This window comes from Lontra canadensis, unplaced genomic scaffold, assembly GCF_010015895.1.
Source record: "Lontra canadensis isolate GAN:19392208 unplaced genomic scaffold, GSC_riverotter_1.0 scaffold129, whole genome shotgun sequence".
Taxonomy (NCBI): domain Eukaryota; kingdom Metazoa; phylum Chordata; class Mammalia; order Carnivora; family Mustelidae; genus Lontra; species Lontra canadensis.
This window is the reverse complement of record NW_022631123.1, coordinates 183,269-209,878: the sequence shown is the minus strand read 5'-3', so window position 1 is coordinate 209,878 and position 26,610 is coordinate 183,269. Positions and strand designations below refer to the sequence as shown.

Genomic DNA, 26,610 nt, shown 5'->3' with positions numbered 1-26,610 from the left:
AAATAAGTTTAATATAACACTTTATTTTATTGTTTGTGTTTAACGGCAATGTCTACAGAGCTATATATCAATGTCACATATACATATTTGTGACAGAGAACCGTGCCAGATGGAGTAATCATTTTTTGACCAAAGGGATGATAATGAATACCCAATCACGGGAAACAATAAAATAAAGTGCAGTCAGCTGGTCTGTGACACACTTCAGCTTTATGGTGGTTCAACAAGATGAAAATCTCAAAAAGAGAAAGTACTCATCGCAATCTGGGCCTAACGCCATTATTTCATGTAAAACGTTTCAAACCATTCCGAGAATTACTTTATAGCAGCAGTTCTGAAGTGTTTCCAAAAAGGACCGATTTCCCCCCCTGCTGTCCAACATGGAATTTGTACTCTGTTGAATCTTCATTGCTTCAAAAAAAAAAAAAAAAAAAAAAAGCCTCCCCGCCCCACCCCTGCAAAACAAAACAAAACAAAACAAAAACACCCGCCTGAGATGGTCTCAGAAAATGCAGATGCAATGTTATAGTGGGTCGTAATACACAATTAAGTAGAGGGCTGAGTTTTGGAAGGCCAGAACTTTGGCAAAAATATATTTACCTTGATGCCATCACTTTGCAAGGCTAATTCAACTAATTATTATAGTCAATAACAAAATACAAAACTCTCTAGTACTTACTACATCAATATAGGCACACAGAATAATTCATTGATCGTAGCGCTTTCTTTCAAGAGATGATTATGGTTTTTTGGGTACATGTAAACGTTTCAATCACTGATAATGGATTTTTTTTTTTTTTGGCATTTAATGCACTAGATGCTCTTATCTTTTAAAAACACAAGAAAATGTCAGAAGATTCGTAATACTACAGATGTTGCCAAGGAACAAGACTGACCTAAAATTACAAAAGTATAAAACACACACACAAAAAATAACATGCTACAAGGGAAAATTAGTACATAAGTACATTTAAAAAATTTTACAATAAATAAAGATTGCACTGTAATTGGCATTTAAAGTACTGTATGCAGAATATAGTATAAATAAACCAAAAACAAAATAATGTTGGTTTCCCCATGACTTTGGTATGGGAATATCATAAGCTAGTACAGCATACTGCATCTTAAGACAACACAGACCAAGCACAGAATTGCTATGATCAAGAAAAACCAAGTAGCAAAAATATACAAAAACAGAAGCAGGGAGATACACTGTGTCTGTTGCACCCTTTTGGAATATATTTGCACCTCCAACTCTTAAATGTCCCTGAGGTACGCGAACATTATGGACTTCATATAAATAATCCAATGACTTTGGGTTAAAACTGATTATCTCATGACTCAGAATAAACATGCAAGAGTAACACTTTGCACTCCAATAGCACCTGTTGATCAAGGATCTCAAAGCACTTACAAACGTTAGAATCCCCATTTTATTTTATTTCTCTTTATTATTTAATGCACTGGAAACTGAGGCACAGAGAGGTAAAGTGACGTGTTCAGGTCACGCAGCAAGTTAGTGACAGATCCAGGGAGAGAATCTAGGGCTCCTTCACCCCAAACACCCTGTGTTTACCACCATCTATCATTCCCTCTCCACACATGGCCAGGTCAACCCCACAAAAATAGGAACTACAAGTTTAGATGACTCTCTTTTGGGTTTTAACAGGTTTTTATCCGCTGTTAGATGAATATGATGTGCACTGAATTAAGGTACTGAAATTCAATCACTTCACTGATACCTCAAAGAATAGCCTTACGGCAAATCTTTCCAAACAATGAGCTGACGTGTAAGAAGACTGCTCACAATTAGTGTAAATCATGGACAAGGGGCAGAGGCACTAAACTGTCACCAGTTCTCGTCATATAACTCTGGTCAAACATAACAGAATATAATAACTCTAGTGATTAGATTAGAAGTAGTTATACACAAAGACAAACAAACAAGTTAAAGCAGCTTTTAAAACAGCTGAACAAGGAAACAACTAACTATTGCACAATGCCCTCTTAAAGTTACGGCTATGAATCGATGGGGTAAAATCTACAATGTTCCATAATTTATAGGTGCATTTTGGTTACTTGATTTCTTAGACAGGCAGCTCATAGTGTTAAAAATCATAAGAAACAGAGATTATTAAAACATTTCAGATTAAAGTACACATTTTGATTTAAATGAGCTAAACAGTTAAATAACTGAGTGACAAAATGGTTGTTTAGGGCAGCCTTATTTGAGTGAACACATCTTCCGTATGTTGTTGTTGCGGTTGTAGCTGTGTGGTAAGACTCCGATGACACTGAAATCCTAGGCCTGTAAGTACACACACTGTGATTCACGTTCACAGAGACGGATGATCAAGACCAAAGAAGTGACTGGTGAATATAAATTACTAAACCGTAACATGGAAAAAAAAAAAAAATCAAAGGCTTGCAAAAGACATCAGTGAAAACAGAATAAAGGCAAATCTGAAAATTTAAAAGAAAACATAAGAAAGCTAGCTTTTGGTATCTGGTTTGCTTTTCTTCTTCTTTTTTTTTCCTTGAAAAAAAAAAAATCCAGTTTAATCTCTTCCTAGTTTTGCATTTCAAAAAGGTGCACCAAAACACTGATATTTTTTTTTCCTAGCTAAATCTGTAAAACAAGTATATAAATCAAAGAACAGAAGGGCGTAAAAAGGGGAATATCTGAATAAATGTATGTATTAAAATGTGTAGCATTAATTAAATTCATACCTCTAGTTTTGTTGGGTTTGTTTACTTCATTAAGAAGTACTGTAATATAAAGGCAAATAAAATGGACAAAGTCGCGAAGCCAACCACAATGAGGGCTGCAAACTGTTCATCAGTAGGCATCATGCTCTTCATTTTGGGATCATCTAAGCTCCCCGTGTCCCCTGGCAGCATGACCTCACTTCGTTGCAATACAAAAGCCGCAGAGGGGCTGAAAGCTCCGCTGAGCTCCTGAGCAGTGTCTACGCAGCGGCGGCACACACACACGCGGAACCGGTAGTCTGTGTTAGTCTGGAGGCCTGAGATTTGGAATGTTGCTTCTTCTCCCTTGTATACCTTCAAGGACAGACAGAGAAGTCCGGGTCAATTACTCTGGAACAACAATAATCTGATAATCCAGGTGTGTCAGGCCCCCGGTGTCTACTCCAGGATGACCAGAATGACCAAAATGGGGTAGAAAGCTGTTTCTCCTCGTATGTATTTCATTCAACAACAAAAGATGGATATTCATTCCAACCCGCCCCGAGCAAACAGAATACAAAATCCAGTGAATGGAACTGCAGCTGACCAAAGTAATACACGTCTAACGAAATTTTAAGAGATTTGGCTGGTGAACAGTTAGAACCAGAAAGTAAAATTCACTGCATCTTTCTTGGATGAGTGGCACTGAGTTAGCATCTATAAAGTGCTTAAAACAGGCCTGGTACGTGGCCAGGGCACAGTGCAGGATCTAGAATCTTAAAACAACTCCAACTGTATTACTAAAGCACAGCAATTAAGTGATAGGTGTTCGCGTTTTCAACCTGGCTACAGGCTAACCCGGTAAAGCTGTCAGTTTTGTCCATTAATACAAATGCCCTAAAAAATAAAAAGTATCTCCAGTGATCTCTACTTGCCAGCTGTAGAGTTAGTGGGAATCTACTAATGCTGAGTGTTTTTAAAGTCTGGTGTGTAAACTTCTACCAAAAAATAGGACATCCTGCCAGTGAACACAGGTGCATTGGCCATGCACTTAGTGTTGGGCAAAGACAGCAGAAGGATCTCCCAGTTTACAAAAGGGACCCAATTTCCATTGTTCTCTTGATATTTAGCCTTTTTCTTAAGATTTTTTCCTCCCTCCTTTTCCATCTTCACAAGTAGACTTTGTCTTATTATACTTTTGTTTAGTGCCTAGGTGCCAGAAAACCAATTCTTCCTCTTTCGTTGTTGCTTCTGCTATTCCGTTGTAAGATTTTTCTTTAAAGATTTTATTTATTTGACAGAGAGATCACAAGTAGGCAGAGAGGCAGGCAGAGAGAGAGGAGGAAGCAGGCTCTCCACCGAGCAGACAGCCCGATGCGGAGCTCGATCCCACGACCGTGGGATCATGACCTGAGCCGAAGGCAGGGGCTTTAACCCGCTGAGCCACCCAGGCACGCCTCCTCTGTAAGATTTTTAAGCATGCTCCTGCTGGCGCCCTAGACAGAATTGGGCTGGAGCAACCAACTATGAAAGAGTCATAAGAAGACCCAGACCACTCCTTCTTTTTGTTCCAATGATGAGTTAGCTAAATGGATGGTTTAAGACAAGCTGGCTGTCCGTTGTGGTCATTGTCCCAACCCACACACCTACCGCCAGCTACTGGAGAGTTCTACCTATGTACCATGATGGAACCTCTTTATGAATTCTTGCACAACACCTGAGTGGTCTCAAGAAAACAGTGGTGTACATTTCTTTTTCTTTAAAGAGATCTTTTAAGTATGAATGTTCTTCACTTTTTTTTTTTTTAAAGATTTTATTTATTTATTTGTTAGAGAGAGAGAGCATGAGCACAGGCAGACAGAGTGGTAGGCAGAGGCAGAAGCAGGCTCCCTGCCAAGCAAGGAGCCTGATGTGGGATTCGATCCCAGGACGCTGGGATCATGACCTGAGCCGAAGGCAGCTGCTTAACCAACTGAGCCACCCAGGCGTCCCAGTTCTTCGCTTTCTTAATCTAGATTTAATTTCTTAACCTTATAGCATTGAAGTTGCTATTTTCTGAGAAAAGTCTTTTTTTGGAAACTGTTGGGACCATTCCTAAAGGGAATGATTTGTAACCCATGGGATGAGTACACCAGTTTGACAAAGAAGGTCCCTCAACAGTTGCCATCCAAAGCTTTGGTTTTTTGTTTTTGTTTTTTTTTTTTTTTAAGATTTTATTTATTTGACAGAGAGATCACAAGTAGGCAGAGAAGCAGGCAGAGAGAGAGGAGGAAGCAGGCTCCTCGCTGAGCAGAGAGCCCGATGCAATGCGGGACCCAATCCCAGGACCCTGAGATCATGACCTGAGCCTCAGGCAGAGGCTTTAACAAACTGAGCCACCCAGGTGCCCCCAAGCTATGTTTTCTTATCTGCAATGTCCCAGTCAACAATCCGTTCTGATTCTATGGTGGCAAGTCAGCACCGGGATGTTTACTAAGTTGGAGTGAAGCTGCCATTTACGTCTTTGCTCCAAGATTTCCCGCTATAACCTCTTTTATTGATTCTTACAGAGGCCACACTTATTAAAATATCTGTTTGCACTTATCAAAGGTTGAAAGACTAGCTGTGGGAGCTCTTCTCCGCACAACCCTGAGGAACTGGGCCTGGTCTGATAGGGAGTCACTGGGAAGAGCCTTCTCAAGCACAGGAACTGAATCAGGACCCCAGGTCTAAGTCTCCACTCCAGTACTTTCTAGGTTTGTGAACTTAGGGAACTATCAGCTTTGAGACTTAGTTTTTCTTCTCTTTCACCTGGGGATAGTAACAGTACCTAACCTCACCGTAAGAGGGGCTGAGGGTTAAATGAGAAACTGGACGTCAAGAGGGCTTTGTGAGAGCAACACACTGAAGGTAAGCCAACTTCCATCAAATTCAATCCTCCTGGCTAGAGTTAAAGACAGGATCAGGGAGGCTGTTAATTTCTTAAGGACTCACAACAAATAAGGGCAGGGTTAGACCCCCAGTGAGATCCCACTCTTAACTCAAATACCCACGCTCACCCTTGGAGTTGCCCAGCCCTGCACCTCCTAGCCTCTGTCGGAGGTAGTGATGCTACCACTTGTCCTCTGCTTTAGTCCTAGTCTTACAACAAAAGTCCGACATGAGGTCCAGTTCTCTTGGCCTGATTTCGTCTTCCCAGACAGCTCTACTGTCTTTCCAGGGTTTCTGTTAAAAACCTCCCAGATCACCACATCTTGGTTCCTGCTGTCTCAGACAGAAAACACTGCCTTTCCCTTTTTATGGTATGGAAAGCAGTCCTTCCACTCCCCACCCCCTACCCGTTTGTGCCAAGCAAAGGCTTGGTTAGCGTTTTTGGGATGTGGCCTCTTACTTTCTGCCATCAAACAATGACCTCATGGCAGAACACCAGTTACTAACCTATCCCCACAGATGTTTCTGAGACTTTTGGGAAGGGGATATAAATGCTGACTTCTATCTGTTTAAATGAATTCTATGGTTTCCAGAATTTGCAAAGTTAAGAGCTTTTGAAGAAAGCTGGCGTAGAAGGTCATTTTATTTCCTAGGAGCCCAATTCGTGGAATCTTGAAAAGAGACTTCGTATTTTCGTTTCAATGGCTCTGCTGAACTCTAATCCCTGGAATGGATATCTCTGAAAATGTATTTAGAGAAAAAAGGAATGCTACTTTTCTCATACCATGTGGCAAAAAGCTTAATGAAGGAAAAGGATATCTAATTGGAGGGAACTTCCTAATGACAAGTCCAATTAAAACACAGCCTTCAATTTGTAAATGTTTCTCTTTTCGTCATTCTTGTTGTTTTAATTGGAACAGCTCCCCCCCTTTTACAAGCACTGCCAACAAAAAATCTTAAAAAAACCAACCAACCAAGCTACACATATGGAGTGTGGGACTGTGTTCTAGTAATGCCACAGCAACCAGCACTATGGATGGCCTGAATTAAGTAGATGCTCAGTCAGTGAATGTTCTCTCATTAGAACCCTCAATGACTCCAGAGTAGATACTCTTTTACCACAGTGCTTGAAGAGAGGACAATTACCAGAATCCCATAAACCTGAACATACACTCACAGCACAGAGGCAACAGAAAAGTTTTTCGTACAGGAGTGCAGCCATCATTGTAAAGAAATGGACTCACTAACAATATGTTGTTTTCAGTGTAGTGATAGAAAATATAGTTTCTAGTGTATTTCAGAAATGGTCAACAGTGCTTTCAAGCCTTTTGGATTAATCCTTAGCTAAGGAAAAGTTAAACAATCCCACTGCCCCCTTTCCCGTGGATTCTGGTTCCTGGGGTTGGAGCTAACGGATTTGTTTTGGTGGAAACAGTCACAGCCTGGGGGGGTCACCGAACTACATGTTCATCCTGTCTGCCACACACCTGTGCCTTGACTGAAGTGACTTTTCAGGGGACAGTGCAGCTCCCTACCCCAGGATGGCAGGCTGTGTGCCCTGTGTCCCTTTATTTTCATTCACTCTGACAGGGGCACCATTACGGGTTTTTCCTCCTGCCTCAACCCAATTTAAAAGGCATGGCTCCACTTAAGATTGTCTTTATTGAAGTAACCAATCATAATATCACAAGAAGTAGATAAGTGATATTATTTATATAAAGACTATTTCTGTTCTTGATTTGATGTACGATATATTTTAAAGTAATTTTGACATGTTTATTCCAAAGAGGAGGATTTAAAGTAGTACCCAGATAACTAAACTAAAGAATCTGTGACCCTGAATTCAGAACAACATGCTGTGGAGTTGGAATCCTTTATTCCAGCGAGTATTTTGGGGAGAACCACTGGGGGCCTGCCTTGGGCCCAGTGCCTGCATCTCTTAATTAACACTGCCCCTCTCCAGGACTGCAAAGGGAGACATACTGGCATAGCATTGTCATTTACACAGCACATTCTCACTACTGAAGGGGCGGAAGCTCACAGTGACCCTGAGTTAGATAGAGGATGAGTGTCCCTCCTTGTACAACAAAGTGGCTGAGTCTCAGTGAGGTGAATTAATTTTTCTACTACCACATGACTGCGTGATACTCTCCAGCTTAAGAGGGAGCTCACCAACCTGTAAGCCTCCTTTGTAGTGGGTGCAGTGCGGGGTGGACCTTGAGCTGAGGAGGGCAGGTAAGGGGCTGTTACTGAACCGTTTCTTGACGGTCTGCTGTTCTCACCCCAACGGGTCTAGAAAGCTAAGAGCACTGACCATGGTCTTCTGTTATACACTGGACATCCCTCATAGTACAGAGCACCTAACAGTTTCTCAATAAACCAGGATCCTATACCTGGGCTCCCTGAAACTGAAGATGTATTTGTCTCATGCATTTGAAATGGATGTATGAGCAATTTTCTGATGGCCGTCATCAGATACTTAAAGGAAGTTAAAAACCTAAGACAATTAAGAATCCGTAAAATGATGGCTTTTAAATTCCCCTGTGTTGATCTATTATTTTGCTTTACGACCCTTGACTCAGACAAAAATTAAAAAAAAAAAACTGTCAGGGAATTAAACAGAAAGACATTAAAAAATACATTAAGCTCTAAGACTTTCAAACAATTGTGTATGGAAAGGTCTTTGCTCACAGTACCTAATGTGATGCCACAAAGAATCAGTACAAGTCCCCATGCTATCATCGAAAATGATACAAAGTGAAAATTTATTTATACAAAGATGCTATCAAATTAACTGTAAAGGTCCATAAAGTTTCAGATGCTTTAAAGGTTTTCTTAAAGCAACAAGCCTGAGCACTAAGAATATTAATGACTTGCCACAAATTTTGTCCCCTAACAGTCAATACTTTGTTAGTCTGTTGCTCTTTCCTCATCTCCATTGTTTAAATTTTGTTGTACAAGTGACTGCGTCTGAACAGGGACATGACTATGCATCATCTTTCATTACATGCTTATGTAGATATCAAACTGTGTTATATCCTGTGAAAAAAAATTAGTCACTTGCATATGCTTTTCTAGAATGCTTTATAATTAATACCATCTGAAAAGAAGTTTTAAGCTTCTTGGAAAGAACATGTGTATCAATGCAGAAAAGCCAAATCAACATACGTATGCATCCTAATATAGAGTAAAATTTTAGATGAGGATTTACTACTTGAAGAGCTTGTTTTATAATTAAGGCCAGCTGCTCACCTCATATTGTGATAGTTGAACAAAAGCAAGCTAATAAGCTAGAATCAAGGCAAAATTGAAGTCTATGTTTCAAGCAAAACATCCGAGAGAGCTCTGGTGCCTTCATTTGCCTACAAACACAAGTCTGGGAAGCGGAAAGACCCTTCCTGTTAGAGGTGATTTTTTTCCACCTAAGTTACAAATGCTTCTAAATCCACCCCACGCTGAAGCTTACTCTTATCACCACCACAGATGTTAAGTAACTCCGTTCCCTTGAAACGGACTCTTTCATGCAAGCAAGAAACATGGACTGAGCGCCTAACTATGGGCCAGGGCCGAGAAGATAAAAACGAGGAACACAAGGGCGCATATGAGAGGATCCTGTCTGATGAGTGCTCCAAGAGTTGCAGCCCTGCCGTGCTATGGGCTCAGCAGTAATTACCTCCCATTTTCTTTTGCTTTGCTTCTACGTATTCAAAGCCTGTTATCTCTGGACAATGATTATTTTAACCATTACTCTTGCAGCCATAATATAAATAGGTTTCATTCCCTATTTCATGTCCAGAACAAGTGAATGGTGAACTCAAAACATCATGTTTAAGTTAACGCTTATTGAACAGGGAGAAGAAAACAAAATGAGACAAAAAACAAAACCAACCTATAAAAAAACACACACAAAAAAACAAAAAAATCCACACAGAAAAAAGTCAGTACAAATTGTTCCTGACTCAACTGTAGCTTTTTATGTACCACTCCCCACCTTAATCATTTCTTGGGAAATGTAGTAAACACATGGTTATGTGAGGAAGGCTAGTCCCTATCTACTGAGCCTGCCCCATGTACTATGTTTTCATATATTTCCAAAAAGAAACCCAGTTATATCTACAATAAGAAATTCTGAGGTATACACATGTGATTAGGTATCATATTAGAATTTATATGTCCATGTGTCTAAATATATACCATTAAACAAATTAAAAAAAATTTTTTTTAAATCTAAAGATATTACTCTCTACACCCAAAGCGGGGCTTGAACTCACAACTGTGAGAACAAGAGTCACGTGCTCTTCTCACTGAACCAGTCAGCTGTCCCAAACAAAGAGCTGATTGAAAAGAGCCAACCTGCTGATAAAATCTAAATCACTGATCAAATAATGCTATTTTTTTCAATGTCAAACAGCAATCACTATATTCTAAGAAGCAGAAATTTTTCTAAGTACAAGCAGAAAAGTATGGTATGTGAATAAAATGTCTTTAAAATAACAATGACGAACATGGAGTGAATGTACTGTTGGGTCATGAATTACTCTTAAGTGTTAAATGTTACGCTGTGAAATTCTGTGACATTTCATCCTTTAGCCATCATCCCACTGCTATGGAATAGGACAATGCTGCTGGCATTAAGATGACAAAATCTGGTGGGGAAAATTCCAAGCTCTCTATCAGAGCTGAGACCCTGCAACCAATCCTATTTTTTCTGGTATGCTGAACCAAACACGTGAAATTATTTACTCTGAAATGGGAAACATCTACTAGAATGAGACCGGAAAGTGAAACAATACAACGGTGTTTTGCTCTTAAAGAGGAATGACGGAAACTGGACAATGGCATCGTCCACTGATGTTAATCAATACTTGGTAGATGTTGTAGTTAAAAACAGTGTTTTGCAAAACGTGGTTAAAGCAATTCATTCTTTATCTGCTTCTTCATATTAACAAAGTACATGAAATGTACCGAAATTTTCTTTGTTTTCCACATTTGCAAGTATTCTTCACTATTAAATAAGGAACATTAGCCAGCAATTGAACAAAAACTCTGAATCAAATTATTTTCTACCTGTATCTGGAGCCTCTAGAGCTGAATTGAGAGGTCTTTACAAATTATGCTAATGTTTCAGAAGGTAGTTTCTAAGTCTGATATATACGCATGCCTCCATTAAAAGTTCTGGTAAGGAATGGGCTTCACCTTTCCTTAGAGTAATGGTATCATATCCTGATTTCATAAAAACAGTTATTAAGTTCCTGGAAGCAGGACAGAAACTGATGGGGTATCTTAATCTTTTGTAGCCAGTGACTGATAATCCATAGTGTTGGAAGAATTAAGGACTAAAAGTGTCTTGAAAAATAAGAAAAGCAAATTTTCTATCTGGCTATAGTCCAATTACGTTCTCTCTTGCGTGGGTTTATCATGGCATCTGTAAAGCCTTGCTGACTCAAGTTCTGGCTCCCCGACCAGCATCACCCCAGCATCACCTGGGGCTGGAGCCCTCACCCCACAATCTACAGCACCAGGATCTGCATTTGAACAGATTCCCTGGGGATTCCCCTGCACATTACAGGGTGACAAACGGTGACTGGAGTTGCTCAGTCACAGGCCCCCAGAGCTGACAAGTCCTATTCCTTCTCCTTCTGTTATAGCTCCTACAGAAAAGGCAGAGGGGCCTGGGGAACTGGTGGCTCAGTCAGCTCAGCTTTAGACTCTAGATCTCAGCTCAGGTCTTTTTTGCAGCGGGGGGTGGTTGTGCACTGGCAGAGGGAGAGAGAGAATCCCAAGCAGTCTCCATGCCCAGTACTGAGCCGAACCCAGTCCCTGAGATCATAACCTGAGCTGAAATCGAGAGTCAGATGCTTAACTGACTAAGCCACCCAGGCACCCCTCAGCTCAGGTCTTGACCTTAGGGTGGTGGGTTCAGGCCCTGCTCCTTAAAAAAAAAAAAGTTTCAGCAGTTGGGCTGAAAACTACTTCCCTTCTATAGTCAAACCACTGGCACTCTGGTTTTCAACTGCATAAAGACTTTGATTACTTGTAAACAGCACTGCCAGTATCAAATACAAATATGGAATTCAAAGTTCTTTATAAGGTCATGCTTGAGAACTAAAAATTTAATACTTCCACAGACAAAATGTAAACTAGGGCTTACATAAAGGGGTCCGTGTTAGGCAGTTCCTAGGACTGATTTGAAGAAAAATGCCCCTCACCAGTCACTGAATTGCTCATGGCAAGAGGCAGAGGCTGGATTGACGAGCCACACACATGCCATACACACTAGCTCTTACCTGTTTGTACTCAGATTCTCTCCCAACCAACACCTGCAGAATGTAGTGGACCGGGTCACCTTTCATTGGCGGTACCGTCTCCCAGAAGATTTCACACGAATTTCCTTCCAACTGTGTTACTCGAGGTGCTGAAATATAAATCCACATGTTCAAACTCAAAATTCAAAGTATCACAGTAACTGCCAACATTTTGTAATTTAGAGTGGGAGTGTGCTTGTGTCCGCTCTGAGAGGGGAGTATATTTGCCCAGCCTCCTAGAGAACCTGCAGGGCACCCTTCACACAGAGAAGCTACTCCATGACTAGCAAGCTATTGGTGAAAAAAATTCCTTTACTCATTATCCTATTAATAACTGCTTGGCCTGGACTGCGTTTTTTTTTAATTAAAAGAATTTTTTAAAAAAAGATTTTCACTCATTTCAGACAGAGAGAGAGAGAGAGAGTGCACACATGAGGCAGTGGAAGGGCAGAGGGAGAGGGAGGAGCAGACTTCCCGCTGAGCAGGGAGCCGGCCCTGGGGCTCAATCCCAGGATCCCTGGGATGACCTGAGCCAAAGGCAGCAGCTTAACCGACTGAGCCACGCAGGCGCCCCATGTACTTTTGTTATGTTTTCAATACTACTGAGCATGTTCTATGATGAGGCCCTGAGCTGGAGACTTCAGAGAATGCAAACGGGCTGTAAAACCCTACTTTCAAGGGAATTAAGATCAAGTTGAGGGAAGAGGCGAGCAAGGTAGGAGACAAATACAAATAGAAACAAAATGTGAAGGCGATTAAACGGGGGGTACGAACAACAGAGGGAGAGTCTGATCTGTGTGAGTCTGAGGAAGGTTTGAGAAGCAGGTGACATGTGAGATTAAGTCCCAGAGAATGGCCAGCATTGACAGAAACCCTTTTAAAATCAAGTTACCTATTTGTATTTTTTTTAGTTCATTTTTCACCTACTAGACTCATAATTCTGTTTTTTTTTTTTCCTTCTTTAAGGAATTCTTTTTTTTTTTTTTTTTAAAGAGTCTATTCATTTGAGAGAGAGCGAACACAAGCAGTGTTGGGTGGGGGGAATAGCAGAGGGAGAGGGAGAAGCAGGCTCTCTGCTGAGCAGGGAGCCCAAAGCAGGACTCATTCCCAGGACCCCGGGATCACAGCCTGAGCCAAAAGCAGACGCCTAACCGACTAAGCCGCCCAGGTGCCCTCATAATTCTGGTTTAAAGGAAAACCATATTAGTTTATAGTAAAGCATGTAAAATGTTATAGAATTAAAAATTTTTTTCTCATAGCTTATGCTATATCTCTACAGTTTAATTCAATACCTGAGATTTTCCTACTTTGTAACTAGAACGCATTACTCCTCTCTGAACCCTCTTCCTCTTAAAATTCTTTAGAAGCAGCGCTTTCTACTTGGCGATTCTGTACAACACTGCTTCAGAAAAATACAGGTTTTCTTAAAAATAAGTTGCAATTAGTTGGCCAAAACTCCACGCAATTTTTGGAAAAAATGAGGGGCCCTATCAGACCAAACAGCCCTCCAGCTAAGAAAACAACTTCCTGACCCAAAGAGGAAGAGGATCTGATCAATGTGGCAGTGGCAGGAAACTGCCCTTCTGAAGGAAATGTACATGAAAGTCAAGTGCTTTCTACTCAGTGTTCTACTGTCCATGAATTGAATCTCTACCAACAACCCCCCAGAGAAGGGAGTGTCATAAAGACCCCTGATGTTTGCCAGCTGGTCAATTGTGGCCAGCCCTTCTTGTCACAGCAAACCTATCTGCCCCAGTGGGTTCGGGAATCTCTTCTGTTATGGCCACCAGGCGAAGCTGTACCGAAGGGCTGGGCCACTTAGTACCCAAGGGACACACAAGCCCTTGCATGGGTACATCCCTTCGTCCTAGTTTCACACTCACATAGAGAAGTGATTGCCAAAGAACTTCTGGACTGCGGAGGGGAGGGAGCTACCATCAAGCACCCTGGAAGGAGCTAGAGGAACAGACTCCAAGCCAGACCCTGACCCAGGCCCTGAGGTCTCTCTCCCTCTGTGGTGGACTCTGCCCCGGCCGAAGCAGACAGCCCCTCTTCCCTCACCCAATATGGAAGCACCAAGTCAAATGGCCTTGCTCCTGGGGCCACACATACAAAGGACCTTTTTTCAAGGTTACACTCATCCCCCTGGCCATCCAGTAATACACAGCAAACCCACACTTTTACCCAGAAAAAACCTAGTTCAGGTAAGCTGCCTGCGTGTCCATCAGCCTTGGGTCATTTTGGGCAGCGGCTAGAAAGAGCCACCAGCGTTGCCCACCCTTGTAGTGGCCACAGGGACCTTCACCAGAATCATCCTTTTGAGGTAAGAGGGTACAGGCTCAGGAGGCCATGGCGGGGGGGCAGCTGGGAGGGCCGAGCCAGCCCCACCTTATTGCTGTCTGTCTATCCTGCAAGTCACCCGTGCATGAGGGAGATAAGGGCTCACCAGACCCGGTGGAGGGAGAGTCCATCAAGAGTGGCTTTTGCTCACTCCCTTTCCCCACAAAGGGACGGAGTCAACTAGTCACTGGCAAACCTCAAGACAGATACTCAAGGAGATGAGCACAGGCCACTGCTGCTCTTTTCTCAAAGGCACCTCTGCACAGTAAGAGTGCGGCTGGGGGACAGGCCGATCAAGTTGCCTGGGCCAGGCACTGGGCACGAGAGTCACCGGAAGGCAGACACCGACCTCAGCTCTTTCTGACGGTCTCTGGGCAGGGAGAGCCTCAAGCCCTCCATGGTGAACTGTTGTAAGTGTATCAACACCAGGAGTTCACCCTCATTTCTAACCCCAAGTGTGTCACTCGGTGTGGTCCTTTTCTTTGTCCACCTCCTGTGGGGATGAGGCTACTACATTATTCGCAGTAATTATTTATACAGACCCAAGGAAAGGCCTTTTCGCAGGGAACCCATTCCCCAACCTTCTCTTTGAGACCACTGTTAGGATTCTATGTTGCTGATGTTAGAAATATTAGAAGAGTATACGTCAGATCAGAACTGAGCCTCCTACTCTAAGTTCCAGCACTTCCTTACTCTCACAGAAGAATGTGCTAGAATTCACTGCCTACAAACCTTTGATGGTGGGGGGGACGCATTTGGTTGTGCTGAAGGTATAGGTTTCTGAGAAGGGCCCTTCCCCAGCCTCGCTCGCTGCCTGGATTCTGAAGGAGTAGCATGTGAATTCCGTCAGTCTCTGGACTTTATAGGTGTGGCTGGGTCCTCTGTAGATGGAAATAAACCTAGAGGAAGGAAGAGAATCCATTAGCCACCTCAACTTTAATTAGTGACAAGAAATTAATTATCACTGTTAACTTACCTTCTACTACATACGAGGCAATGAAGTTCATGTTAACTGGGCACCTGAGAAATACAATGTCCTCTTTACCTGGATTTTTCAAAGAACTAAGGTTTAGCTTGAAAATTTCTTCAATTTTAACCTCTTTCTTCACAAGAGCTTTCAAAGCCCCTTTCCCAAACTAGTGAGAACACATTGAAGATTACAGATCTTTGAGAAAAGATTTTAAAAGAAGAAAAAAATACTTAGAATCCTTCATCAGGTTAATCAAAATAATGGAAATGCAGCACAGGTAAACTGGACAGCTTAAACTGGCAGCTTTTGGATCCTTCTCCAATCTGAGCTGGGACTATTCTGTACTCTGCTAATTATTATCTCCAAGAGGCATAAGTGTAGAAGGCCTGAAGATAGAAAATAAGGCTGGGGCGCCTGGGTGGCTCAGTCATTGTCTACCTTTGGCTCAGGTCATGATTCCTGGGTCCTGGGATCGAGCCCTACATCGGGCTCCCTGCTTGGAGAGAAGCCTGCTTCTCCCACTCCAACCCCCCTGCTTGTGCTCCCTCTGTCAAATAAATAAAATCTTTAAAAAAAAAAAAAAAAAGGCCTTACGTTTTCAAGTGTTTTCCCCCAGGGTCTTGAAAAATTTGTATTTTTACAATGAAACTGGATTACCTTGGATTAGTATATGCCATCATTGTTTGTCTTTTTACAGTTAAATATAAAATTTTGGAAGTAACTGCCCCCAAATTATCCAGAATTTCTGTAGATTTGGGACTTGAATCCCGCCAGCCCAGGGACGTGTGGAGAACCACAATGTGACTTGGTTTGACACAGGCTTATCGGCTCTCGCAGTGTCTGAGGACAATCGCGGTCTTCAGATACTGCTGGAAGTCGGTCAGAACAATGCTTTAAAATGTCTAGACTCTTAGGCCACTGTGGCCTAAGGGGTAGGCAGGATTTATGAATTCATTTAGCAAACATTTCTTGAGCATCTGCTGTGTGCCAGGCTCTGTGGCTTCAAAGATGAATGAGTGAGACTGAATCCCCGTGGGCTGGCTGGGCCTGTGTGTGGTCAGAGCTTTCTGAAAGCAGCAGCCTTTCCCTGGGTGGGTGAACCATCCCTCTGGACAGACAGATGGATGGGTGGGTGGGTAGGTCTAGAGATTAAACAACTTTTTCAGAAACCCTGTCCGAGAGTCAATACTTTTTTTTTTTTTTGTAAGATTGTATTTATTTATTTGACAGAGAATGAGATCACAAGTAGGCAGAGAGAGAGAGAGAGAGGGAGAGGGAAGCAGGCTCCCTGCTGAGCAGAGAGCCCAATGTGGGGCTCATCCCAGGACCCCGAGATCATGACCTGAGCCAACCCACTGAGCCACCCAGGCGCCCCGATACTTAAACACTCAATACTTAAACACCCATGCACTCATCAACCTTCCCAACTGAGTACCTGAGCCATAGTCATTTCACTATTTTGCATTCCCTCTGCTGTGCTGTGCAAGGAAGCACCTTTACTAGGGGCTGAACATGTTCCATTTCAGGGAAAGCCAGAGTCCGCTCAGAAACTCACAAATACCATGGCAACCTGTTTGGTGCCCTGACACATTACCACCTTAATGAAGATACCCGTGCTAATGCTGGAGGCAAATAGCTATTCATTAACTCAGCCTCCCCATGGTCCAGGATCTCTGACCAGAATCACGGCCTTTGGTTGTACCACAAAATGGAAGTCACGGTTTAAGAAGTAAATGTGTTACATCCTCATTACAAACTTGCAAGAAAAGCCTGGTTTTTCAAAGAATCTGGAGAGGGGTTACTAGCAATAGTACCGCTTCCCTGACATGCCCTGCTCTCAGGAGACTGTTTCCTTTTGACAATAAAGTCAGTACATCTGCATGGACAGTAGCACTCAGAGAAATGGACTGAAGCAGGTTTAGGACTCTGATATGGTAGCGTCATCCTAAATTGGGCAAATAGCATACATACCAATTTTCAAATACATCAAAATCTGCTTCTGGACTGTTTTTATTTTTCCCCCTTTAATTGATTGTTTGGCTCTTTCACTGCTGCATTTCAGTTCCTAAAAATCGCATCCCAACTTACAGAAGGCACTGTAGAAACAGGTGCCAGCAATGAAGGACTCTGAGATTTTGCCGCTAGAGCATCTGTTTAAGTCTGGGGATAGTGTTACTTACTAAAAAAAAAGCAGGGCTGCATCTGCTTTCAGCAAAAAGCTAGAATGACTCTGAAGGAGACATTTACTGAGTGGATTTCAGGTTCCAGTTTACTCCCCTTGCATTCAGTGAAGGCAGATGTAGGTGCAGGAGGCCCAGCTTGTAGCTGGCGTTTCCCCTGGAGAGGAAGCTGGGGGCTGGCAGTCTGGCGCACCCAGCAGGAGAGTACAGAGAACGGGAGGGAAAGCGGTCGTCCTTTCTCCCTCCAGCCTTCTCTAGAATAAGCATGTGTCTGACCAGTCCTTTAATTTAGCCCTCTGTCTACTTTGGCAATAAGAAGTCATGACTCGCTTGCTGCCCTGCTTTTGTCTGACCTCCCTCCCCTTAGAATGGGAAGGAATGCTGGGGAAGTAGCCAAACTGGATGGGGCTACTTCCTAGGTCTTGTAATTAGCCAGGTATGGAGCCCTCAGTCAGTGCAGGGAGGATGATGGGCATGTGACAGGCTCTCTCCTGAGTCAAAGGGGCATGGGAGCGGCGAGGGGAGACACCAGGAATCCTAGCAGCTTTGGGAGAAACATTTTGAAATAGCTGGCAGGGCCAACTCCACCCCAAAGCCTTGCTCAGAGAAAAGGGGGTGTCCTGTCCTCGTGCACCTATGCCCTAGGGCGGATACACAGGCCCAAGGTCAGAAGGAGCTAAGCAATGAAGCAAGGCAGCCGCACTCCTGCCTTCTGAGGACTTCTGAGGTCTGCCAAGAGTTTTAGAAGTTCATTCTTTTGGGACACCTGGTGGTTCAGTTAGTGAAGCATCTGCTTTTGGCTTAGGTCATGATCCTGGAGTCCTGGGATCGAGCCCAGCATGGGCTCCCAGCTCAGTGGGGAACCTGCTTCTCCCTCTGCGTGTGCTCTGACAAACAAGCAAAATCTATAAAAAAAAAAAAAAAAAGAAGTTCCTATGTTTATCCCTTGACAGGTTTCCCGCACCCTCCTTCTTCTTGAGGAAACACAAGAGGTAGAGCAGAACAGAAGTGCAAGGGTGAGATTGTGGGGTAAGAGAATAGAAAGACTGGGTATTCACCTTCTAATATGGAAATCATTGACCATACTCATGTCTAATTTCATGCTGCTTTACTTTTAACAAAGAAATGTATTAAATGCACAGGTCAATGGATTGTAGTTAAGAGCTCCATGTAAGTCAGCTTGTTAATCAAAAACTCAAATCCTTCATAAAATCTCACCTCGGATTTTAGGTTTCTGGAGACATGACCTTCCCAAGTTAATGGCCAGTTTGGCACTTTTAGTCTCACTTTAGGGGTTTCAAGGGTCTTAATTTTGAAAACTTTGAGGGCTAACACCGGTTCCCACCATCCTTAATACACTCCTCGTCCGTGAGGGTTCCATGAGCAGAATAGGCACCGAGACCGTGAGCTGCCAGCAACTTATCTAGCCTCTCTGTGCCTCAGTCTTCCCCTCTGTGCCATAAGGGTCCTCAGGCCCCAACCTCCCTCGTGGCACCGTGGTCAGGTTTCCTGGGTTAACAGAAGTGTTTAGGCCGGTCCTGACCTGTAATCACCACTCCCACAGGTGCCCTCACACTATTTTATAATGCTAGGGTTTTTACCAAACTCCACTCTCCCTCCTGAGAGACCACCTACATCCCCACTGACTAATCCTGAGGTTCCTTTCTTTTCTCCTGGGTAGAGAGCTGACGGTGTGGGGAGAGAGGCCGTTCAGTGAGTCAGGTTGTGCACCGGCCGGAGGCGTCAGCCACAGGGCTCCCTCAGGCAGCCCGCTCACGCTCCGTGCTGGGACCCCTGGTGAGAACACCTCCCTCACAGGTCTGTAGTGGACTGGGTTTGAGAGCTCACTTAAATGCCACAGGCCCTACACAGAGCTCGCCTTAAGTGTGTGTCACGGATCCTCAATTTCTTTCTGTGCAACCCAAACAAAATAAAAAGCTCACAAGCCAGCACAAGAGGCACAGGGTCCCTCTTTTACCGCAACGCTATCATTATTCTCCATCACTCCAAGAGGCAGGAGAAGAAAGAACGTCCTTTCTTTGGAGCCAGTGATTAAAGCTAGTTGCATGGTGGCCTCTCAGGGAGGCTCCGAGGGGAGCAACCCATGGCTAGAACCACCCACGCAGAGGCTACAAATATTCATCAAATAAGGGTTTTAACAAAGACCAACTGAATTTTTTCTCTTTCCTAAATCTTTTTTTTTTTTTAAACCATCTTCATTTTAAAATTAATTAATAAGTCAGCCAGAAGCTTTTGGTGATAGAATTAAAGATACGCCGTGTGTCTCCAGACTCAGGTGATTGAAGGCTACACATTCTAAATGCAGCCAAGGATCCAGCCCCTAGAGCACGTCTCTGCCATGAAGAGACGACAGGAGCCACCCAGCTTTGCTGATCCCTCCCCCTTTTATCTGGACTATCCAGGGTCATGGCTTGGACTCCACCTGTGTTCATTCACTGTCTGGGACAGGAGTCACTGCCAGAGGACAACAGGAGTCCTACAGTCTCGAAGGCCCGGAAAGCTATGATTTCAGTGTGCACCGTCCCAAGCCTGGGGAAGGGGGGGTGGATGTCAACTGAGAAGCGGGAGGATCTGGAGCAGCTGGGGTGCTGACATCATCAGAGGATGGTCAAGGAACTCTCACCAAGATCTCAGCCCCTTGGCTCCTGAGGGAAGAGAGGGTGGCCTGGGCAATAAGGGATCCGTGACAGGGAGGCGCTCTGATGCTACAGAAACACAATGAACTATGCACACCTGACAGCACGGCTCCTGGACTACAGCACGTGCTCAGTGCAGTCACAGAGCAATTTCAGTGTCTGCTCCCGAATGCAGCCACAGGCACCCCCACGGAATCACAGCTGCTTAAAGGTCATCCCAGAGCTGTGGGCCCACACTGGCACCGCCTCTGAGGGGGTCTTCCACTCTGCTCTCTACCCCTGCTGCCCAGGTGGCCTGAGCCCCATGGGTGGGCCTCAGCCCCATGACCCAAGACTCCTGGGAAGACCAAGAGAACAGGTGTGGAAACACCCGCAGAGCTGCACCACTGGCTCAGGAGGGGAAGGGTATGAAAACAATCCTGAGTTCACAGACTTGAGTTTGAATTTAGGTTCACAGCCTGGGGCTCCTGGGCTCTAGAGCCACGGAAGCTATTTCTGTGTGTGAAAAATGGGTGTGACAATAATGCCTCCCTTCAGAGGCTATTGTGAGAATCAAATGGGATCATGCTGGCAGAACTCCTTACGAAATGCCTAGCACTTGTGGTAATGCTAACACTCATGTTATTAAGGACACAACACCAAGGGTTATGAGTGGTTTACCTTGGTTGTTAATGTTGGAGAAGCCTGAAGGACGCCCCAGGATGGCATCCCTTAGGTTTTCCTGAGCCACAGAGAAAGCTGTACATGTGAGCACCACCCACCCTGGCCCGGTTAACCCAGGCCAAGAACGGCTGCGGAAGGCAGATGAAAATGGGAACCGTGGGTCCAGGACCAGTGCTGCCCATTCGTGGAAATCGGGGCATTTTTACTGAGGGAAAAGAAAAATGGCAAGAAATGTTCTCTTGTACTAAGATTTACTTGGAAGTAGAAACATAAACAAGGCAGAAGGTTGGGTGGGTCACTGAAAGTTTACAGTCTAAATGAATTCTTTATGGCTCTGCCTCCAACTTGCTTCAGCATTGACTGTAATAATGTCTTGAAACTAAACACTTCTATGGTAGCAAGCACACACGGGTTTTAACGTCGCCAATTTAACAGTTATCTAAGAAAATGTTCTACAGATCTGTGAATACAAAATGGTTCTGCTTATTCTGTTTGCCTGTCAGAGTGTCTCCTTGGTTGGTACAAAGACGGACAAAAACCTTGGGCACAATGCAGAGTCTGTTACTATGAACTTGGACAAGCTGGTAAGTCTCCAGGCTGAGTTTCCAGACACTCGGGATAATAATAACTGTCTCGTTCACCTGGCAGGAATTTTTACGAGAGCCAAATGAGAGGACCAAGTAAATCCTACGATTTCTTATTAAATACATATTAGGAAGGCAAAACAACAGATTCTTAACAGTTTCACGAAGTTCTAGGGGAAGGCTATATTTTAACCTCAGCATTCTAGGTTTTAACACATAGTGAAAGATGACTTTTTTTTTGCAGTGAAAGGCAACTGAAGGAAGAAATTCAAACATGTTAGATCTTCGAAAGTTTATTTTAAATTATTTTAGAGTAAAATGATGATAGGTAAATAATTCAATTTTAAAAACCTATTTCCTTAAAACAGTTTTGTTTCAAAAAAAAAAAAAAAAAAATCCAAGAATGCCCTGGATGGCTCATAACTTAAATTCACCGTAGAAAATAAGATAACACGAAGGTTCTTGTGTTTACTACCTTGTTCCTACCCTATAATCCCTAGGCCCATTACAGGCTAACAGTAGCTTGTTAATATTAACTCCTCACCATGATCTACTCTGCTGACCTAAAATGGCCTCTAGTCCACTCAAGGCTGCAAATGGCATGTTTTGAAAGTTGTTCTACAGCATCACAAATCAACAGCTGCTAGTAAGATCAGCACAGCTATATTACTTAACAATGATGTGCCACTGCCTTCATTTTCTCTCAATCTCCCTGGACCGCATGGGCTATGTGTGTGAGAGAGACAGACAGAATCTCCTTCATTACGGAAGCCATCCATGTTTGGGAGGGGAGGGTGTTCCAAACGGGGATGGAGAGGATGTGTCCTCGCTCCGCCGAGAACACGGAGTCCTGTCATGTCTATGCAGAAGCAGTTGGAAGCAGATGGCATCGTGTGGGTCACCTGAGGCAGGGAAGGTGTTTCTTAGACTGGCTTTGAGCTTGGTGAGAGGCCCCATTTGCAGACCGAGCACCCAAACGCCGGGGAGTTCTGAAAGACCAATGCAAAAGGAGCTCCTCTCCTACCCCCATGCTCTCAGTTGCATACATGCCTACTAGCTCTTAAGGGATCCAACTCTAATACTTTTTGGTTAGGTTTCATTTCAGGCTCCTTTTCTAAGAAATAAAATGTCAATACAGCTGCCGATGAGACTCTACAGAGAATAAAAGAAAATTCCTTTTTTCATTTTTGTTGTTGTTCAAACTGTACCTCATTATTGATGTATTAAAAATGAGATTTATTTATTTTGAAAAAAAAAAAAAAAAAAAGAGATCTCAGTGTGAAGACCACCTAAGAATCTTGAAAGCAGATTCTTAAAAGCAAATTCTTGAAAGCAGAATCTCCCATTCTGCTTTATTTTCAAGCATATGTAGGAATCTTCTCTTCAAGGATATTCTTCCCAGAGTCCTGCAGATTTCAGTTTGTCTACTTCTATTTTAATGGGTTTGCCTCAATCTTACATGATTTAGGGAAAAAAACACTGAAATGCTGTATGTTCTATTTATGTTTAAAGAGATCAAAATTCCATTTTGAAATAGAAAAAAAAAAAACAACAACCCTATAACCTGAATTTTTTTTACTTCCAGTCCAATGAAGTTCTCTTAATTCTTAAGTTCATTTATCATTACTTACCTCTGCTTGTACCTGACATTTCAGGCTGCAAACCTAGTCAGACTAAGTCCACAGTACTCTTTATTTTGTAGGCTTAATTTTTTTGCTTTTCTAAGACATATCAATGCTTTTCCTCCACCAATCAGGGACTGGAGATAGGCATTATTAGTTCCATTCTGTAGAGAGAGAAACTAAGGCAAAAAGAAGTGAAGGGACATGCCTCTAGCCATCTCTGAAACTCAGTAACAGATCTGGGATTAGAGCAGAGATCTGACAGCCCTGTGGAGAACCACATCACCCTCCACTGAGGGAAGGTGGTATCAAAGTGTCATCTATCCAACAAGGGTGATCATGTGTGTTACCAGGACTATTCCAAAGAAACAAAAGAAACGAGTATCGACGGTCTCTGTGGGCCCTGAGCTAGTTGCCTTACATCTATTTAATTCAACAATATGCTCTGAGAAATGGAAAGCAGAGGTCTGTTCCATAATAAGCATACATTAGGAAAGTTCACTTCTCCCGTAGGGCTCATACACCCCGGCGACTTTTATTAGTTGCCTAGTGTGTATTTTTTCAGGGTTTCTTTGTATACATTATTTTCTATCCCTCTCTAACAGTCAGCAGTCAGTCATACTGTACACATTAACAAAGCCCTCCAATTTTGCCTGATGAAGGGAAAAGTGTCACGGGCTTTAAGGGCTGAGTTAAATGGAGAGCAACTGGTAATTAGCCACTCTATTCGATCCCTCTGTCCCATCCCCCTTTTGCTGGGAATACATTGGCTTTAAAATACACTGGCAATCTGACTAAACCTGAACAACAGGATCAGCCATAAATGCGTTCCTGGAACTTAAGTTCCTCTCGTCTCGGTGCTGCGTACAATTATCAGGAACATAGACCCAGGAGGGTCAGGACGAGAATCAACATCAACTCAAATTCTGTGAGGGCAGCCCAACGTTTCACTTCAGTAACACAGACAAATGCACGTTCAAAATCCTCAGTACAGCGTTACGATCTTAAAATGCATGAGTTGATCTTGTTACTCTAATCCCTGTATTAGGTTAATGCAGCATTATGAAAATGTTTACTCTGGGTGTATATTCTTCTTGCATACACAGGAACCAAAGACATTCAGAGCTTCTGTGCCAGATTTGCTAAGAATAATAGACTTAATCACTCTAGGTCACGCCAGATAATTTTTGTTTTTCTGCTGAAATTAAATAAAATCTCTTGTGCTGTCTGCTCATTGTTTCCCGTTAACTATTTTCTTAGTAAGGTAAGTTCCTTATAGGTAGCCACATACCTCAAAAGACTTAGCACATTATAATAATTCAGGAAAAAAATGATGACTGGGTCATTATAATCTAACTGCGAGGAATAAACGGCCCTATAAATATAAGGCACTGCTTTGAAGCTGCTACATCAAGACGTGGTCAGTGACCTTGGACTGGGAGCCTTGTGAGTCAAAAGCTTAACTACATGGAAAATAAATATCCTGTTCATGGGGCACAAAATTTTCAACACAGGAAGCCCAGGTGACCCAGATGAATTCTAGGTTGATTTACCTGGGAGGCAAGGATTTGGGCAAGATGCTCTTTTGAGATCCCTTCTGTTTACATGAAATAGTCCCAAACTGAAAAAGAGCCACATGTAAAAGAACGAGAATAGGAAGAAGCAGTCAGGTGAAGAAAGATCTAGGGCACATTTCTGTGCTTTGGAGATTCTATCCTTGGTTTCCACCCAATTCTGAGTCTTTATCACTTGCCTCCAACCTAAGGCTCTTTTGCATGAGGCTGTAAAATTGGGACTCTTTTAAGACTCACTTACCCTATTATTTTCTGTAAGAAGCCGTCTCTGCTCATTTAATTTTAAGCCTATAATCATACACTGAAATCATAATAATCATTAAAATTAAATTCAAGTAAACTTATCAAAAACAACCCATTTTTCATCTAGCCAGTGGAAGGCTTTGGTAGAAATCCTATCAGCATAGAAAATATTTCACTTTTTATTCGAAAACTAAATAATGTAGATAAAAGCTCTCGATGTTCAGCACTTTGCAGGTGCTCAACAAATAGTATCATTTAGGAAGTTTTAGAAATATATTTTTGGCTCAAGATTATACTTAGAAATCTCTAGTTCATTTTATATTTTTTGACTGAGAGGTATATAAATAAATATAACAAACCAGCAAAGTGTAGATGTAAAACCTTAGGGGCTTTTGAGATCTTAAGTGGTCACTCTTAAAGAAACAGTATCTGGGGCACCTGGGTGGCTCAGTCAGTTAAGCGTCTGCCTTCAGCTCAGGTCATGATCCTGGATTGTGGGATCAAGCCCTGTGTTGGACTCCCTGCCCAGCATGGAACCTGCTTCTCCCTCTTCCTCTCCCTCTGCCCCTCATCCCTGCAGAGGGAGAGTTCTCTCTCTACCTCAGATAAATAAATAAAATCTTTTAAAAAAAGTTGGTTATCTTTCTTAGTTGTCAAAAGCAGAAACAAAGATACGAAGAAAAAAGAGATAGCATGCCCTAATCATTTGCAAGAGACGCCCTTTTGTAAAGGATGTAGTTCCCAAATAATCTAGAAGATTCAGTGCTTTCAGGTGAAAAAGGTGAAAAGGGACTGAGTTCACGTTCTTATGTAGTCTAGTGTAGACTGATATTTGAGCAGCCAAATCAAGACAACTCTTTAATTTTTTAAAATTACCGAGAATGGAGTTACTAATTTTCATTGTGCTTCCGCTGTAAAATGTTTTAAGACTAACATTATCTTCATAGCTGACTAGGACAGCCAGACAACTCACACACTGGCAGCTCTTCCTTTCAATACCCACAGCACCTGGTGACAAAATCCACCAAAAACCACAATTTATCTACCTCTGGTTCTCACCTTGGCCACAAGTAGGACATACAGTATTTTTGCCACATACATAATAAAAACTTATTAGTGGTTATTGCAATGAATGTATACACTAGGGAATATGTGTACCTTTCCCAAAAGTCACGAGGGGAGATCACTGTGGCAGTGAGTTCAAGGAAAAATCCTCTCCTTGAATGAAGATGCTTACTTTCAGTAGGACAAGCCACATCCAAGTCCCAAAGAACCTCAAGGAGACCAGAATGGACAAAAACTATACTAATCACAAGAATTATAATGTATCCAACTCAGATGATCTCTCCCTAATTCTCATGAGTCAAGATCCAAAGTTAAATAAAGGCTTGGATTTAAGGGGCCAATTGATACAAAAGTTCAGTTTCTAGACACTAAGGAAGGTCATCTTCAAACTCAAATTAGGCCAAGTTTCATCCTATTAAATCATAGGAGAATTATTCCCCAAATAGAATGAGAATTTATTATGGTCTATACTCCCATCACTTTAATAACTTTGAGAGCATTGACAAATCTGATTTTAAAAAGATACCTTTGGACTCCAGATGATAAAATTAAGAAAAATACTGTCCCTAATGGTAAGTTTTCTTAAATTGCCATTTAAATTTAGGCAAGTCATTTATTTGATTAACAGTGCCATCTTTGGGCCTCCGCCCTCCTCTTTTAATAGCATGAATTGATTGCTAGATTCTGCACTCTCTTCTGTCCGGCATATTTAAACGTCTCATGACAGCATGCTTATCTGATTCAGCATTCGCGGGCATCTACAGTTCTCCATACGAGGGGCCCCCCCTACAATATGATGCAGACAACTG

General features: G+C 42.7%; 1 protein-coding gene across 1 annotated transcript in view; it reads right to left on the bottom strand.

Moving 5' to 3' along the window:
- Nucleotides 1-1,427: 1,427 nt before the first annotated feature.
- The window catches only part of FNDC3B (fibronectin type III domain containing 3B), a 190,287-nt gene continuing 165,104 nt past the window's right edge, over nt 1,428-26,610 (bottom strand). Inside the window, exons 23-25 of the mRNA XM_032842390.1 lie at nt 14,976-15,142; nt 11,886-12,013; nt 1,428-3,063 (exon numbers count right to left, since the gene is read on the bottom strand). Coding sequence (XP_032698281.1) covers nt 2,752-3,063; nt 11,886-12,013; nt 14,976-15,142 — 607 coding nt within the window. The 3' untranslated portion in view covers nt 1,428-2,751. The remainder of the gene's footprint in view (nt 3,064-11,885; nt 12,014-14,975; nt 15,143-26,610) is intronic.